The sequence below is a fragment of the Lygodium microphyllum genome, chromosome 11 (assembly GCF_053477565.2).
Source record: "Lygodium microphyllum isolate KBCC chromosome 11, Lygodium_microphyllum_v1.1.10, whole genome shotgun sequence".
Classification (NCBI taxonomy): Eukaryota; Viridiplantae; Streptophyta; class Polypodiopsida; order Schizaeales; family Lygodiaceae; genus Lygodium; species Lygodium microphyllum.
Genome location: NC_141145.1, coordinates 8,518,159 through 8,537,334, shown reverse-complemented (window position 1 = coordinate 8,537,334; position 19,176 = coordinate 8,518,159). Strand labels below are relative to the sequence as shown.

The following is a 19,176-nucleotide window of genomic DNA, read 5'->3' as shown; positions in this document are numbered from 1 at the left end:
TAATGGTTGGGATAGTATGCTTGTTTTGTGAAGGTCTTGGGTTTGCTGACCATTCCTTATTACTCTCCCGTCAGGGGCACGGATACTCAATAGGACGAAAACTGATTTGAAACCCTTAATGTTACATCTATCAAAACTACAAAGTCCTAAAGAAAAAAAGTCCATAGCTTTTTCCATACGCCTTTGCAAGACTTGGTAGGCCATTGGGCAGCTGATGTGCAGCCTTTGTCCAATGCCTTGGCCTCTTTGGGGTGATCACTTGGGCTCCCTTGGTAGATAACTATTGCCTTTGTAGTCTTAGTAGGCCATAGGGCAGCGGGCCCCCCCCTGGCCGAGAGAGAGAGAGAGAGAGAGAGAGAGAGAGAGAGGGGAAAGAGAGAAGGAGAAGAAGAGAAGAAGAAGAAGAAGAAAGGAAGAAGAAGAGGGAGAGAGAGAAGGAGAAGAAGAGAAGAAGAAGAAGTAGAAGAAGAGGGAGAGAGAGAAGGGGAAGAAGAAGAAGAAGAAGGAGAGAGAGAGAGAGGGGAAGAAGAGAAGAAGAAGAAGAAGAGCTCATTCCATTGCACACTCTCTCCCCTTCACTTAGATTAGTGTCTTTGTAACACATTGAGTAGGTGTTGCAACTGGCATAATCTGTATATTGAACTGGAAGGTTCCACTCCATTGCACACTCTCCCCTTCACTTAGATTAGTGTCTTTGTAACACATTGAGTAGGTGTTGCAACTGGCATAATCTGTATATTGAACTGGAAGGTTCCACTATGTCTGCTGCCAAGGAACAAGAGCTTAAAGATAATGTGGGTAATGTAGCTAAGCAAGCATGGAGTGCAGTGGTGAGCCGGCTTGGTCTTGTAGTTACTAGGCTTTATGATGTACTTCAAGGATCTGTTGTCACTGAGCCAGTGGAAGAATTTACTAGATAAGGATGCTTAAGTGTTGCGATTTCAAACTTTGAACAGGAAATTGAAGAGGTGAAGATGAAGCTTAATGTTGCTTTGGATGATAAGCATTTTGCAGAGGACACAATAGCACAGATGATGCTTAAGTTCTACTGTCCAGGGTGAAACTGTGGATGACAAGCTTAATGTTGCTGATGATAAGCGTTTTGCATAGGACACAGTAGCTCAGATGATGCTTAAGTTCCACTGTCCAGGGTCAAACTGTGGATATCACAGTGGATTTAGCAAAACATATTGAAGATTTAGTAGGGATGTGCTGAATCTGATGTCAAGCATAGTCTGAAAGTTGTTAATACAGATCTAGTTAAACAAACATACAAACAAGAACTTTGGGTTGCTTAGTTCCTTGTAGAAGCAGGTTCTTAGGAAGAACTTATATGTCAAGTTTAGGAAGTTGATGATGATGTTCATGAAGATGATGATGTGCTTGATCTGAGGAAATGTGGGTGTGTGCAGCATGATTTTTAAGTTAAAGTCAAAGATTTAATGGATGATTCTGGTTTACCTGTATTTGACTGTAAGGTGCAGGAGTCTGATAGTGGCAACATTCAGGTTCCTTCTGATAGTGCTAGTAAGGATTGTGTTGAAGTGCATATGCATTTCATTGTCTGTGATTGAACTGTGGCTTCATGAATTGCTGAACACTTGTTATTTTATTCAGGCTGGTTGAACTCACGTGCCCTAGGTATCTCTCTCTACATTCCACATTTCTATCTTTGCTTTTTTCTCAAATGGCACTCGTATGTATTATTGAGGATGAGCTGCAAGGTCAACACGAATCTGTTCTCAGGTTTTTGGGAGGTTGCTTTCTGGAGCTTGAAGCAACTATTTGACTTCTTCATCCTTGTCAGACTCTGACTCCAAATCTGGTCGGGCAGCCAAGGCTGCTGTGACCATGGGATCTGTGTTTTAGCCCTGGTGATGCTGTTATTCCTCACAGACCATACCTTTCTATGGGGTGATTTTCTAAGTAGGCTTTGGATCCAATATTTTTGTCTGGCTCTCATGCAACTCTAGAGCTAGCTTATACCTCCGTTCACTTTGTTCCTATATGTTCTGTGAAGCCAAGCTGTAACAAATTCAGTTTGTAGAGCTGCATTTTCTAAAGGCACGTGCATAATATGTTATTTTTGCTGTTTTTGGGTGTTAGAAGGTAGCGTATAGTTCTGATTTTCTAAATTGGATAACATGTTCCTACATTTCAATTTGTAATATGCTATAGCTCTGGCTCTTCCATTGCAACAGGTATGGATAAGTTCAGCACTAGTTGCATATCAATGAATGATTCAAACAACATGTAAATAGGTGAATACCTGCTAAGTTTTTTCCTTGTTTTTGTTGCTCATCTCAATTTAATAAAGAGGATTTGAAGAGGCATTCTCTGCTGCTGTATTGATGTCATGTATTTGTTACTCCAAACAAACTCCTTTTGTGTTCAACCATCCGTGGTGAGTTGATAAATAACAGTTAAGTGCTTGCATAACTATAATGTCTGTCAGGAAGGATCAGTCTAGAGTGTTATGGGGGGTGTGTTCTAATTAAACATCACGAATATGTAGAAATCTTCATCTTAAATTTTAACATCCTCTGACAGGCATTTATTTGTAACCATCGTTGAGCACTGTTCCATCTCTCAAAGGTGGCAAGATCGAAGAACTGAAGTACGGGTTGCTGCAGACTATCCTGACTCAAAGCCTGATGCATCTTCAATATTTGGGGACCTGGGCTATCATCCACTTGAGGATATTCCTAGTTTTGAAAAGAAGAAGCATATTGAACAGGTTGATCGACGATTGACAGATGCTGAAGTTGCTCGCACCTTGGCTGAGGTTAAGTGATTGTATCTTCGATGGTTTCTCAACAATATGTGACGCTAACCAAGATGCTTCCAATAAGCTAGCATGGTCCCTTTCTCTCTTAGCTAGATATAACTCGTAGCCATATTGTTTTGTAAACTTGCTTGAGTCTGTTCTGATTTTCCTTCTGGATACAATAGGTTAACCAAAGCGCTATCATTTATGCACCAGTGGAGCAAGATGTAGATCATGTACTCGGGACCGAGGTGCAGTACATTATTGATGAACATGGAGGTCAGTTAAAAGCTTGAATTGTATATGAGTCAAGTCTTAGTGACAGATATGCTATGAAACTTGTGCACTTTGAGCTAGTGATTCTGTCTCATCACTTATCAAAGAAACTACTTATAGAGTATGCTTTCTACGTAGTGACATCCACCAGTTGTCATCAGTTTCTTCTGCTTTGTCAATATTATTTATGATCTTTCTGTTTGGTTAATGTTGGCTCCTGACATATTTTTGAAACAGTATTTATTTTGGGATCTTATGTATATTTTCAAAGTGTTGTTTATTTACATAAAACAATACCTTATTTTATCCAGGTGTTTTAACAGTTGTGCGAAATTGGAGACTTAGTTTTCCAACAGAGTTGAGGTTTTCTTGTGAAACATCTGTATGCTGTAAAGTGCTTCATTGATATGGTCTGCAAGTGCTTCCAAATATCTTGTCCTTATCTCTTCACCTCATTTTTTTCTATCTCTATCCTCATGCTGGATATGCTTATAAGGTGATCTTGATAGAACTGGATTTTGGTGGGGAGGGCCTACAGTTCGGCCATGTTTCTGTGATGTGGAGTCCAGGGAAGACTAGCTTGTTTAGCACAGTGGTCTTCTAGGGGAAGGTATCCAGAAGCTCTCAAAACTTCTTGATAACTTCATATTGTCACCACTAATAACCTTGAAAGATAAACATCAATTTGCATTGATTTAATAATTGTGCACAAAGTTTATCTAATGATTTTTCAAATTGATTATGTATACTATGAAGAATTTGCATCGGGAAAATTTTCTAAAACAATAGAATTATTATACCTTTGGGCCAACTTGTAAAAATATGAGACTTGTTTCTAAAAATATGAAACTTGTAAGAAATATTCCTTACAAATTAAAGGCATTTCTAATCATCCAAAAAACTTTGATCCCAGAAAACGTGACTCATTTTTTGCCTTGGAAATTTTGCCGATTGTAAGGCTCCTTTAGAATTGCGATAGCTCATGACCCCTTTGGACCAAACTTGAGCTTAGGGCTTTGCTTAATAACTCAAGTGCCCTTAGTGAGCTGCTTATTGGGCGAAGTTTTCAATGCAACTTAATTCTAAGGTACACATTTTCAATGTAATAGAAGTTTCGTATTGCACCTTGTTACTTTTGCCTTGCTCTTGTACCACATAGCTTGCACACTTGTCCAATGCATGCCCAGTGTCAAGTCCTTCACTGCCTATGGAATGGTCCCCATGCCAAAGCTAGGGATACTAGAATCAACATTCATTTTAATTAAAAATATTTGTGAAGTTTACTTAAATCATTAAGTTCATTTCTCATCCAAGCGATATATGATATCAACTTTGGAATTTAGTAGATGTTTTCATGATCGAGATATTGCTACTTAAGTTTGTGTTATTGAAAAAGTTGTTTGTGGTGTCATGCAATTGGACTTTCACCGTCTTGTGGTACATTAGACCATAGGATCGAGATATTACTTGGTAGCCATCCTGTCACTTCGCATCTGTATTAGTTTAGCTTGAAAGGGGAGGATGTGAGGCTAAGGGCTTTATTGAATCTAGTAAGTCTTTGTGGGGTGTACCTATACTTCTCACCAAAAGAAAGGATAGCCTTTGCTATCTATATTGCTGTACTTGCCTCCATCTTGAGGGTGTGTGATGATGCTTTGACTTGGCCGATAGTGGTCCTCGTAGTGTGGGACATATGCATAATGTAGATCCATGTAACATGGGAATTTGTTAAACCCATCATATGTGAGTTTAAGGAAATGATGTTGGTAGTGCTGCATATTGGTGGTAGGGGAGAAGATTGCATATTTCGAGTATGCATTTGTATCAAATCCTATCTCAACATTTTGTTTCTCTCCTCTCAAGGGAGTCCAAAGGATAGGGGGTTTTGATCCGCTTTGATAAGTCCAATATCTGCATTCATCAATCTATCAACACAGTATATATCATGGGTTTATGCATTGCATCTATGGACATATGAGTGGGCAGCCAGGTGAAACTAGTGTTCCTTCTCGGAGAGGGTGGTAATGACTTGATTAATCAACAATTCTAGCAAGTAATTAATATGTAAAACTGAATTGCATAACACTTAATCTTAGATAATGGACAGTTGGTTGGCCTCAAAGTTGGTGCCCCTTGGAAGTACTTCTTTAACATGTATTGCAATCTGGATGGAATATAGTGAGATTCCTTGAATCTCCTTCTCTCTTCAATTGCCTCTTGCTGTCAAGAATGACTAGCAAGCATTCAAACCAATTCGCCCCTTGGTTTGCTTGGGGATCGGTCTTCAATTGTGCTCCTTGGGTGACACATTCAGCCCCAAAGTCTATGGGTTGAATGATCACTTGAATCTCTTGAAATCGCCCCAATTTTAGTGTTGAAGTTCAAGTCTCTAGGCCTTTATTTTTGAGCACACTTCTTGAGATGGCCCTAATATTTGCTATAAATTAGGGTTCATAGTAGAGATTAGTCAAAATCTCCACCTCCAATGGTTGATTTTGTTAGAAATTGCTGAGGAAGAATGGAAATTTGCTGGATGATGAGAGAGAAAGCTCTGATTTTTGTCACGAGAAATTGGAGAAAATCAGCTGTTGCTTTGTTTAGACAGCCAAGGAAGTTGTCACACATTGTCAAGACTTCCCAAAACTACTCTTGCCTACAATGAGATGCTGTCGCTTGCATCCATAGGGCCTTGGGCTGCAATTGTGCTGCAAAAGCCTCCCATGATGGGCTACAAAGGGTCTCCAAGGGTAAGTAACCTGATCCATAGCATCTCTCGAGCTAGTGCATTGCAGAATGACCCTCTCTCTCTCTCTCTCTCTCTCTCTCTCTCTCTCTCTCTCAGCCTCTAGAAACGTTTTTCCCACTTGCATGGGCAAGTTTTGCCGAGTGGCAGCCTTTTAAAAACAATTTTCAGCATTATCTAGCTTTATTAAACTAACTTTTAAAATATTAATTTAATAAATATTAATGGCTTAAAAAATAATTTGACTAGCCAACAATTAATTGGCTAGGCTTTTTTTATCACCCGAGTGACCTTTGATGGGAGCGCACGCTTGACCACCGAGACCCACATACCGCTTATTCTTTCAAGCATTTCAAGCCGAGTACTAATGGCTACCTCTCACATGGCCGATGCGCTATCCCTCTCTATGAGTGTAGTAAGCTTACCTTGATGGCCGATTGAGTACCCTCCTTCCTCATGCACACCGGTAGCTCCACGATTCGTGATGCGAGCTTGAGCAACCTTAATCCCTCTCCTTCAAGCTCCATCCTCCATAGCCGTGTGAGACAAGAGAAGAGAGGAGAAGAGAAGAAGAAGAGAGGAGATGGTGGGAGTTTCTCCACCCCGGTCCCTCACCCTCATACACTCACTTTCTCACTCACTCACTTTTACTTCTTCACTCCCTCACTCAAGCACAAGCAAGAAGGAAGGAAGAAGAAGAAGAGCTTCTGCGTCACATACCAAAGAATGAGCTTTTTATTCACTTTTTGAGTTTATATACAAAACCCTTATCCCTTTGGGCACCCACCCTCTTTTTTATATGACCGGCCATTGTGGCAAGGTCCTATTTTCCCATTCCCTTTTAGTTGCTTTTTCTCTTTACCTATGCTCGTCTATCCTTTACAATTTGCATAGGAGGGAGCCTAGCGCTCTTTTACAAAAGTTTTATGGGCACCTTGCATTTTAAAATGTGCTTTTGCCTTTGACTTGGCTTTTGAGGCTGCCCTTGCGCTTTTGGCCTTTTTCCTTCCTGCCTCTTCCTTTGTGTTTGCATTTGGAGTTTTCTTGGATTTTTTTGGACTTCTTTTTCTCCGTCTCAAATTGGGATTAACATTATCCCTCTCCTAGACAAGTGTCAGTCGCATGGCAATTGCGTGTCTGTGTTGATGAGGGCTCGGTGATCTGAAGGGTGGTTGGTGAGTTGATGATTAAGGGGTCTCGCAAGGATTAGTTGTTGGAGAGAAGCTAATCAAAATGTTGAGGTGGTGGAGACCAAGAATGGTTGGAGTGGATGATGGGGCCTCTGAAGTTGGTGGTTTACTGCCTTTGTTTGTACTTGAAAAGAAGAGAAGTGCGCTACCTCGTGGGAGTGTCTACCTTGCCATGTGGTGCATTGTGCTCGTGCTAGTGGATCTAGGAGCTGGATCGAACCTCAGGCAAAAGCCTGCAGTGTTGTTCCACACTTGAGGACCCAGTTCATGCATCATTGTAGGTGCGGAGCGCGGCTTAGGGAGATAGGTCTGGAAGTCTTGCCCTTGAGGTGCCCTAAGCATGAAGTGGGGGATGGGGCTAGGTTAAAAATCCTAGGTGCAGTGATTGTGGCAATCCAATGATTTCAAGGACTTGGTATTTTCCTTTTCTTTATTTTATTTATTTAATTTTATTTTATTTCCTTTTTTTTTGGATAGATAAACACAATCGACATCATAGATACATGAGTGCTCTTAGGTTGTACCGCGGTCCTTTTCTGATGATGCATCACAAGGTGGCCTAAGGGATTTGCTAAAAAAGGCACGGCTTTGTATGAAGCTCTTGAGATTAGCCCTGACGTTTAGAGGTGTGGTTGACAAAAAGGAGTGTCCACACCTTGTAAACCGGCTATTGTTCATGTCTCGGAGTACCTTCATACAAAAAGAGGGTAACAACGTAGCCCTCATCATTAGCCGGGCCATGGCACAACTATCTATTCTTAGGTTGAGATAAAAAAAGAGTGGAGGGAGGTGTCAGAGTGCAGCAATGCAGAAGCGTAGGACAAAGATTGAGAGAGAGTGAACACAGAGAGAAGAGAGAGAGAGAAAAGGTGATAGTGTAAACACAAAAAATCTGCGGTGTAGTATGCTGTATAAGAGTACACAAATACACAAGGGGGCAGAGGAAATATCTACGTATGTCTCCGACTTGATGACCTTGATCTCCGTCAGCCCGAGCACAATCTGTCTTAGCCAACAGATCTCAAGATCAGAATCTGAAAATAATGAATCCTAGAGTGTGCCACGAACTGGCTATAAATAGCCAAAAAGTAGGAAATTCCTAGCACTAGGTGGGCTGCATTTAATGCAGCCGACTGCAGCAAACTGTGCCACGTGGCACCTTGTCCGACCAGTTGACGTGGCATCCTCTGCGACTGCACTCTGGCCGTACTGCTGTACCCACGGCTGTACAGGAAATGACTCTCTAACAGGAGGTGGGCCTTTTCGGTGACTTGCTTTTGCTTTAATAGAAACCTAGTAGTCCTAAGATAATTACAAGTTGTGATGAAAGTGGGGTCTGGACAGGATGAGAAATTCTCGAGGAAGTGCGTGGTTGACGGATGGATATCTCCTTCCTTGAAGGTTAGGCACTCCTCGAGATTCTTTGCATTGGCATTGTAGATCCTGGGAAAGTCATACCTACCATGCTCCTCCCTATTGTAATCCATTATGTGCCTACGAGGGTAGGACATGTAGATAGGATCACTCCTTTCTTCAAGGAGTGTGCCGCAGAATGCCATCCATGCATCAAGGTTTGTATCCCAGATTCTTCTCTGCCATTTGGGTTGTGCTTCGTAGCTTTGGACTGACTTGGGAATTTGGTACACCTTGTCTTGCTAGTAGTCTGCGACCCCTCGTCTCCATCGAGTGATAACTATGCTCCGCTCCTCGACCCATCGATTCGCCAGGTTGTTGGCCATTTGAATTATGCTGTCCACTACTTTCACTAATAGGACTTGGTCCAGGGCCCGTGGGTAGAGGATTGATAGCTCGAAGGGTGGGATTTGGAGTTCTCCTTGCTCTCAAATACTCAGTTCATGGGGCCAGTTCATGAGATAGCATTCCTTGCGTTGTGGCATGGGCTCTCCAGGAAATTGTTGGGGTTGCGCTCCAGCTCTCTGTTGCTCTTGCTCCACCAATTCCCGTCTTCTTCTCTTAGTTGCAATGATGCGCTTGAGTACTTGGCTGCCTTTTGGATCTTCCTGAGGCACATCTTGCAGTGGTGGGCTAAGCTCTCGGGCTTGTTGCTCTTCTTCTAGCTCCTGTTTGAAGTCCAACCCTTCCTTTGGCGGTTGCTCTTGTGGGGTCGGAGCTGGGGGTGGATGCAATTGCTCTTGCTCATGATAACTCTATGAAGGAACATCTAGTATGTTCTTTCCCCGAGCCCATTTCATTCTATTACAAGCAGAAAATGAAAAATGAGAATAGAGACTTTACTGATAGCGTTGGTCAAATCATTTAGACCATAGAGCAAACCATAAAGGAGGTATGCCATCACCAAAAGATGACACAACTAAATCAGAAGTTCCCTCAATCCATTTGCAAGACTGCTTCTAAGTTTCATGCCAATTTTGGCTTCGAAAAGTGTAATTGTGACACTACCTATAGATATGGCCATTCCAGCCAACGACATCGACATTCTTCCAGATATCATAGAAATTCCTCTCATTCCAGATCTTACTTTAATAAGCAAGATAATGGTCACAGGTTCTCTTGACACTCAAGAAAGTCATACCGTCACAAAAAAGGAAAATCATACTACAAGATTGATAAATATAGAGAGAATGAAAAAGGTGCAAAAAAGAAAGAACTCAGATGTTTCATTTGTGAAAGTACATCACATTTGGTGAACAAATGCCCCAAAAAAGGCAAGTATTCTAACAATTCTGCCAAAGTGAAAATGCACCATTATGGAACCGGCTCTTCAGAAGACTTCTGAGATTACTCTTCTGACACTAAGAGTTGCTACTCTTATGATAGCTCAATTGACAATGAAAGTGTAGAAGAATCACCTAGATCTATTGAGATAGTAACTGAATGAACTTCTAGCAATCCTTCTTGGCATACAGCGGATGAATATACAGATGAAGACGCAACTTCAGACATTACTGAAGAATCAGATAATGATGTCATCAATCCTACAAATTTTCATCCGGTAAATGCTCATGAATCGTACTTCCCAGGGAAGAAGGATAAGTTTATGGCATCCGCTTCTGTGAGAGTGCGCAGCGGAAGAAGAACACGAACACAGAGGAGAGGAGAGAGGAAGCAGAGAATGAAGGAAGAAAGTCTGCATTGACTGAGATGAATGCTGAATACACTAGAATGGACAGAACAGTCCCTGCACGCAGCCCGGAGCGTCAGTGAGGGAACCAGGACAGACTGGAAGCAGTGGCAGCACCAATGCCGGAGACGGAGACGGAGGGAGCAGTGCTGTACCTGCAGAGAGCAATGCTGGACTGACTGGGGGGGCTGCTATAAATAGCCCCCAGGCCAGCAAACTGGCCGACCAGCCAAACTGGCCGACCTGGCCAGATTTGGCCGACCAGCCAGATCTGGCCTACTATGGCCAGATCTGGCCGACTGCCCAGAAAAATGGGCAGTCAGCACAAAAACAGCCCAGTTTGGGTTGGAACAAGCCCAGGACTGCATGCTGAACAAAAATGTCCTGACAGAGCTCCTCTGTCTCCTGTCAGACTCTGACAGGAGCTCACAACCAGGAGATGACAGACTGAGACTGAAGAAGAGCACGCTAACACCCCCTCTCAACTCCTGGGAGAGTCTGAAGACCCAAGAACCGCATATGATGAAGCAAAGAAGCCTGAGGCAACGGCTTCGTAAAGAGATCAGCTGCATTGGCCGCCGTAGGACAATAGACCACCACCAGCTCCGTATCCACGATCCGCTCTCGAACATAGTGATACTGAACCTCAATGTGCTTCGTACGAGCATGAAACACCGGGTTCTTGGCCAGAGCAAGAGCACTCTGGTTATCCACGCGCAGCTCCGTAGGTCCGGTCTGGGAAAAGCCAATCTCCGCGAGTAAGCGACTGAGCCAAACTGCCTCCATAGCGGTCGAACATAGGGCCCGATACTCAGCCTCTGTAGAAGAAAGTGCCACAGTAGGCTGCTTCTTGCTGCTCCAAGAGACAGCACCAGATCCAAGGGTGAAAGCATAACCTGTAGTGGATCGTCTCGAATCCACATCACCTGCCCAATCAGAATCACTCCATCCAGAAAGGGTAATCCCATCTCCATACATGATCCCGAAGGATTGAGTCCCCTGCAAATAGCGAAGAACCCGCAAGGCCGCCTGCCAGTGATCCTGGGTAGGAGTCTGCATAAAGGAAGACAATAAAGCCACCACAAAAGAGATATCCGGCCGAGTGTGAAGCAGCCAGATAAGAGAGCCGACAAGGCACCTGTAACGGGTGGGATCGGTAAGAGGAACTCCAGCTGTCAAAAGCTTGGACTCAGGGTCCATGGGGCATGAGATAGGCCGACACTCAGCCATATCAAACTCCGAAAGAAGCTCGGAGATGTACCTGTGCTGCGAGATAAAAATGCCCCGTGCCATCTGATAGATCTCCAGGCCTAGAAAGAAGTGAAGGATCCCTAGATCGGTCATGTCAAACTCCTGCTGAAGAATGGACCGTGTATGCTCCACCTGCTGAGTGTCGCTCCCTGTAATGATAAGATCATCCACATACAAGATAAGGAACTCCGAAAGAGAATCCACAACCCGTAAATAGAGGTTGGGATCATAAGCGGAGCGCGCAAAGCCACTCTGTAGAAAGAAGCGGTCAATCTGCTGGTACCAAGCACGAGGAGCCTGCTTTAGGCCATAAAGAGCCTTCTGCAGCCTGTAGACATGATTCTCCTTCCCCTGCACAAGAAAACCAGGAGGCTGTGAAACATAAATCTCCTCCTCAAGAACGCCATTCAGAAAAGCAGACTTGACGTCCATCTGATAGACAGGCCAACGGTGGTGAGCAGCAAGAGCCAAAAGAACTCGGATGGTGGACATCCTAGCTGTAGGAGCAAAAGTCTCAAAGTAGTCCAACCCTGCACGCTGTGCAAAACCCTTGGCAACAAGCCTAGCTTTATGCTTGTCCAAGGAGCCATCTGCAAGATATTTGGTCTTAAAGACCCATTTCACACCAATCACCTTCCGTTTTGCGGGACGCGGTACAAGCTCCCACGTATGGTTTCGCTTGATGGAATCGGGCTCGGCCTGCATAGCCTGTCTCCAAATATCCTGTGCAAGAGCCTCCTCCACAGTGGAAGGCTCGGAATCCTGAAGAATTTGTGACATAAGAGCATAGTTCACACATAGTGAACTGTCCCGCTGAGCCTGTAAACGTGCGGATCGACGGGGACCTGTAGAAGAAGCAGGAAAGTGAGTAACACCTGAATCCTGCATGAGCCGGCGATACCATAAAGGAATCCTGAGAGACTCCTGCGGCTGTGAGGGAGACCGGGGGGTCTCCGGAACCTGTAAAGCACCCAAATCGGAGAGGGACTCCCCCTCACCGAGTGAAGGTAGATCCTCCGCATCGGAAGAACGCTATATATTCCGTGAAGATCCCGAAGTGGCGGTAGAAGAGCTCGTAGAAGACGAAGGCACATCCACCAAAGGGGAAAGGGAAGCCGAAGGAGGAGGAATAGGGGGTGTGCTAAGGGGCATCCTGGAAGGAAGTGAAGGGAGAGAAGGTGGGGGGGGGGGGGGGTCCGTCGATGATGAAGAAACATCTGTAATAGAACCATCAATCGGATCCTCAGAGGACCGAAGCCTCATCAAAGATCACATCCCGACTCACCTCAACCGTCCGCGTCGTCGGGTCATAGAGCCGATATCCTTTCGTGGTCGTACTATAACCAACGAAGATAAGCTTTCTCGACTTAGAGTCGAACTTCGTCTTGCTCTTTTTTTTTTACACATGGACAAAAGCATCGCACCCAAAGATGCGAAAATGGGACACGGAAGGCTTCTTCCCAAAGAAAGCCTCATACAGAGTCATGTCCTGTAATGCCGAAGTCGGAGAGCGGTTGCGAATATGCACCGTTGTAGCCACCGCCTCACCCCAAAGGAAATGAGGAAGACTCCTATGCTCCAGCATAGATCGGGCCATCTCAATCATGGTCCGATTCGCACGCTCCACCACACCATTCTCTGATGGTGTGTTCGGATGGGAATACTCCACCCGAATACCATGATCCCTGCAAAACTGAGAGAAAAGGTGAGAAGTGAACTCTCCACCGTGATCAGCTCGAACACCACGAACCTTGGAAGTTGTTTGGGTCTCCACAAACACCTGCCACTCACAGAAACGGGAGTACGCCTCGCTCTTGTACTCCAAGAAATAAGGCCACACATAACGACTAAAGTCGCCCACAATCAGCATCAAATACTTGGCCTTCCCAAGGGAGGCCGTGCCCATAGGTCCGCAAAGGTCGGTATGTACCAACTCAAGCGGAGAAGAAGCCCGCCTAGAAGCAACCTGCGGGTGAGGCTGCCGGTGCTGCTTGCCCCTCAAGCAGCTAGGGCACAAAGTGTGAAGAGGAGGGAAATCAGGAAGTCCCTCCACCATCTTCCTCCTAGAAGCCCAGCGAAGAGAAGCGAGGTTCAAATGACCATACCGAGCATGCCAAAGCAGCCCAAGCTCATGGGAAGTCCGCGCAGCCAAGGCTGTGAGCGTATAAAGCCCACCCTCCTGTGTACCTGTCCAGAGAGCATTACCTGTAGAAGCATCCTCCACTGTGACTGCATCCTGTGTAAAAATGACTCGGGTACCTAACTGAGTAAGGCCATGCACAGATAATAGGTTAAAACCCAAATCAGGGACATAGAGAACTTTGGCGGAGGAGGACCGCCTGTCAGAAAACATAGGTAAAGTCTCCACTCCTCGAACAGGAACTGTAGAATTGTCACCAATGGTGACTGTACCCCCTGTGGAACAAAGATCCTGAAGCCAATCCTGACGGAAGGTCATATGTGAAGATGCTCCACTGTCGACGAGCCAAGGCTTCTCCTGTGTGGTAGAAGCTAGGGCAGTGTCTTCCTCAACAAAGAGATGCACAAATGCAGATTCTGTTGTGGCTGGGGCCGCCTTCGAGTCCTTTTCCTTAGGCTTCAAATGGGGATACTTCTGCCAACACTTCTCCTCGGGATGAGTGCCCTTCCCACAATGGGGACACTTGGGCTTCTTCTCCTTCGCATCCTTCTTGTCCTCCTCCTTCTTGTCCTTGGCCTTCTCCTTCTTTTGTTTCTTCTTCTTGCCACCACCTGTGCCAGCCGTAAATGCCTTGGTGGAGCCACTGGCTCCCACCTCTTTGAGTCGCTCGTCATGCTCCAAGACAAGCGGGGAAAGCTCCTCCCATAGGAGTGTCTCACGGGTCCTTGAAGTGATGAGGCTAGTGTAGAAGACATCATAACGGGGTGATGGCAGCTGAGTCAACAGAATCATCGCCATATCCTCAGACGATATCAGACGACCAAGAGAGGCAAGCTCGCCTCGCATATCCTCCATCTTCGTGATGTGCTCCTTCATGGAAGAAGAACCATCAAGACTGAGAATCCGCAACTTCTTCTCCAGGGAAATCTTTGTCAGAAGTGGGGCAGCGGTGGAAGCATAAACATGTGCTGAAATAAACTGCTGAAACACAAGACAAAAAGAGAAAAGAAAAGAACATGATACAGATGAGAACTCAGATGTATGCACGGGAAATGGAATCCATATATCTGAACACGAGACAGTCGCATACAACAGTGAGTCACTGGCTGCGTGGGCACTGGCACTGGCTCCTCTCTCCACAGAGTCTGCAGATGGTGAAGATGAAGTGACTGACTGAGGAGGAGCCACTGAGTATAAATAGGCTGAAAAAGTGGGGAGCAATAATGCTGGTCGGGCCAGCATTTAATGCTGGCCGACTGGTGCATAAAATGCCCCAATGACATAAAATGCCATACCAGAAAAATACCTAAAATACCTAATAAAAATGCCCAGCCCAGATCAAGCTCAGACTCACACATGAGCTGATAAATACTCTGCTAACACCCTCTCTCAGATCATGAATGATCTGATACAATACAATAGTACAAGGAAAAGGGATCAGAAACTATACAACATAGAACCACCAAGTAGAACCATGGATACCCAAGCAGTGGGTGATCAAGCCACCACCAAGGTGCCTCGGAGAGAACCTGATGTCGATGTCGATCGTACCAAACACCTGAAAATAGAGATGATCATAGCATGTCTCTGTGTCCATCACCAATGTCTCGCAGTAGCATACAAGACCATCCTGTCAAAAATGCCTCTGAACATAGGTGACCATGAATTCCTTGCCTTTGGCCAAACCGCCAAAGTATCCCCTCATGTGAGCTCTAGACGAAAGCCTCCCGCTCTCTGTCAAAGAACCAACTCATCATGAACCTGGATGTCAATCCCAGCTCCAGGATTTGATTCCGCCAGACTGAAGTCGATGCGTCAGGAACGTCCCTCTCTGGAACCTGTGCACCTGCATAAAAATATAGATGAGGCGCGGCCGCCCCATCTGAACACCCGCTCACACTCCCTCTCTGGCACAAGAGAGTCGTGAGGGATGACCTCATCACCACCACTAGAAAGCAGCCGAGGAAGGGGCCACCAAGCCCTTCCCGCAATCCAAAGAAGAGGATCCCTTCCGCGCCTTGGACTTCACCTTGGTCGGAGGATCGGAGTCGGAGGCTGATGAAGGAGAGGACTCATCGGTAGAGTCAGCATCCCGCTTCGTCTTCTGCTCCTTCTTCCTGGAAGCCGCTAACTTCTTGCAGTCCTTCCGCAAATGTCCCTTCTTGCCACAGTGGTAACACTGGGCCTTCGACTTCTTCTTCCCGTCACCCCTCTCTGAAGCTACATAAGCCTTACCTCCATAATGTGCCAGAAGCCGCCCCTGTAATCTCAAGGATGCCTCATGCTCAAGAAGCATCGAGGTCATATGTAACTTATCATCACTGGAAGTGCATGGAGGAGCCATATGGAGAGGATAAGAAGAGAAGTAGAGAAGAGATGGAATTTAGAGAGGAAACACAGCCAAAACACAAGCACAGACTACAAAAAAAGAGAGTTCACATGCAAGATAACCCAAAATTTGATCAATAGAAGACAAAATCTGCTGCAGAAAGTCAAAAAATTAATCAAAAACTGCCAAAAACAGCAAAAACGGCCTGAAGTAACAGTCACCCAGCCACGAGAGATGCTGAATCAGCAAAACGCAGGCTGTAAACTGGAGAAAAACAGGTAGAAAACTGTCGCCAGCAGCTGCAGATGAAAAACGCAGGCAGCAGAGGGTGCGGAGGCAGCAGGCGATGGCAAAACTGCAAAAAACGCAGGCTGAAAACAGCCCCAAAACAGGTCGCCTGGCTGCGACAGCAGTCGTCTGATCAGCAGGGGTACAAAACAGTCCTGAAATCAGCAAGAAAACACAGCAGAAACACAAATCCTGAAAACTGATACCATGTCAGAAGTGGGGCAGCGGTGGAAGCATAAACATGTGCTGAAATAAACTGCTGAAACACAAGACAAAAAGGGAAAAGAAAAGAACATGATACAGATGAGAACTCAGATGTATGCACGGGAAATGGAATCCATATATCTGAACACGAGACAGTCGCATACAACAGTGAGTCACTGGCTGCGTGGGCACTGGCACTGGCTCCTCTCTCCACAGAGTCTGCAGATGGTGAAGATGAAGTGACTGACTGAGGAGGAGCCACTGAGTATAAATAGGCTGAAAAAGTGGGGAGCAATAATGCTGGTCGGGCCAGCATTTAATGCTGGCCGACTGGTGCATAAAATGCCCCAATGACATAAAATGCCATACCAGAAAAATACCTAAAATACCTAATAAAAATGCCCAGCCCAGATCAAGCTCAGACTCACACATGAGCTGACAAATACTCTGCTAACAATCTTGTGGGCAAATGTCTTGTGCTGATACAAAGACACAAGCTTTGTCCATACTTCCGCCGCGGTCTTTAACCTGTGAACATGTACAAGAACAGAATCATGGACACTCATAAAAAGAAAGGAACGGGCTCGTGAGTTGAGCCTATCCCATAAGGCTGCACGGTCCATAGAGGTGCCATCGGACGAATCCACGGGGGGTCGGTCGATGGGCGAAGAAACAAGCTCCCAAAGGTCAAATGTATCGAGGATGCAAGCCACCTTGCATGACCATAGGGAGTAGTTGGAACCATCCAACTTATCTTCCTTCGGAAAGGAAGGGAGAATCGGCACCTGTATAGAGGGAATCAAGGAAGGCATCCGCACATCTGAAGCAGTCTTCACTGAAGAAACCTTCGCAGTAGATGGAACCCTCTGAGATGCATGGACTGAAGAAGGACGAGTGCGAGGAGGGTCTTCCCGATGTCGAACTTCACGATAGTCTCGCCTCCGCTCAGAGGAATGATGAGAGAGAAGCTCATCCTCTTTGTCTTCAAAGCCTGAAAACTGGTAAGACATCTTCCAATCTGGATCTGCAAAACGCAAAGAGATCTGATGTCGAACACCAGAAAAGAGACCACCAGCACCAGGAAACAGCCCGGACAGAGGTCGCCAGCAGGAAAGGAGCAGCCTGGGGTGGAAGCGACCTGCAGAGCAGCAAAACGCAGCTTGTAGGGAGGTCGCCCAGCAGCAGGAGAGGCCGCCTGGCTGCAAACGCAGGGTTGCTGCGTCATTGGATGACGTGGCAGCCTGTGCAGTCAGCGTGGACAGCAAACACAGGCTGAACAGCCTCCTGATGCAGTCGCCTGGCTGTGATGGATCTGTTGGCAGCCTCCTGAAGCAGTCGCCTGGCTGTTGTGGATCTGTTGGCAGCAGCAGGAAGGTATATCTCTCCTGAAGGTGTCCTCCGTGCTCTCAATCAGGCGATGATACCATGTGAGAGTGCGCAGCGGAAGAAGAACACGAACACAGAGGAGAGGAGAGAGGAAGCAGAGAATGAAGGAAGAAAGTCTGCGCTGACTGAGATGAATGCTGAATACACTGGAATGGACAGAACAGTCCCTGCACGCAGCCCGGAGCGTCAGTGAGGGAACCAGGACAGACTGGAAGCAGTGGCAGCACCAATGCCGGAGACGGAGACGGAGGGAGCAGTGCTGTACCTGCAGAGAGCAATGCTGGACTGACTGGGGGGGCTGCTATAAATAGCCCCCAGGCTAGCAAACTGGCCGACCAGCCAAACTGGCCGACCTGGCCAGATTTGGCCAACCAGCCAGATCTGGCCGACTATGGCCAGATCTGGCCGACTGCCCAGAAAAATGGGCAGTCAGCACAAAAACAGCCCAGTTTGGGCTGGAACAAGCCCAGGACTGCATGCTGAACAAAAATGTCCTGACAGAGCTCCTCTGTCTCCTGTCAGACTCTGACAGGAGCTCACAACCAGGAGATGACAGATTGAGACTGAAGAAGAGCAGGCTAACAGCTTCTACCTCATATTTCAAAAATGATTTTTCAAGAAAAGCAAAAGGCAAACAGGTAAAGCTCAGTTCATCAAAACCTCTTCATGAAAAAACAGAAAACATAAAAACAAAATCAGGCAATAATTCTTTTCTAACCCTCATGATATGCGCCCTTAAGCATGGCAAAGATGGCATCCAAGTCGAGTAAAGTGGTCCTCTAGGTGTCCATCTTCACTCATTGCTTCCGTTTGGTTATCTAAGAAGATTAGACCGTCACTCTAGTCCTCTATGACTCGTACATTCCTCATCTAAGGTTGGCCTAGCAGGATGTCGTAGTCCACTCCCTTTATGACAATGAAGTTCACAGAAAATTGGATACCTGCGATCTTCAACAGCCAGTTCTTCAACACTCTGAATGGCCTAACCTTCATTCCATTGGCCAGTGTAACATTAAATCTAGCATTCTCGATAGGTAGGTTACCCCAAGCCTGGAGTACTGCATGGCTAAGCACACTGACTCTTGTCCCCATGTCCATGATTCCTTTTCGTGTGGCATCTGCTAATGCTAGGACCAATAGGACTGCATGCATTTGTGTGCCCTCCCAAAAAGCATTCACCTATAATGACTTGGGCACTGAGTGCAGCATTAGACTGGGTATCTGAGTTACACGGCATCATGATCGTGTAGGTTAGCTACCCCTTGCTCCATTGGTCCTTCAACCCACTACTTCAACCCTTGCCACATTGTTGGGTGTTACCTAAACAGATCTCCCAAAGGCAAAGCCACAGGGGTTATCACTAACGTAGCGAGGAGGTTATCAGCTGTCTATGTCTCTTCTAATTCAACACTCCTTGGCCATTGGCCCTGGCTAGTTCATTGGCTCGTAGCGTCTAAGCATCTACGGTTCCTTTTTTTGTTGCGGTTGCATCTAGATTG

The 19,176-nt window shown here is 45.8% G+C and overlaps 1 protein-coding gene and 1 pseudogene across 3 annotated transcripts in view; both read left to right on the top strand.

The window, feature by feature from the left end:
• Positions 1 to 19,176, top strand: part of LOC148028515 (uncharacterized protein At3g49140-like) — a 119,191-nt gene that overhangs the window by 24,156 nt on the left and 75,859 nt on the right. For all 3 annotated transcript variants that reach the window (XM_087688798.1, XM_087688799.1, XM_087688797.1), the window contains exons 3-4: positions 2,551 to 2,785; positions 2,953 to 3,046. In XM_087688798.1, coding sequence (XP_087544924.1) covers positions 2,551 to 2,785; positions 2,953 to 3,046 — 329 coding nt within the window. The remainder of the gene's footprint in view (positions 1 to 2,550; positions 2,786 to 2,952; positions 3,047 to 19,176) is intronic.
• LOC148028518 (uncharacterized) overlaps positions 9,406 to 19,176 on the top strand; it is a 28,369-nt pseudogene continuing 18,598 nt past the window's right edge.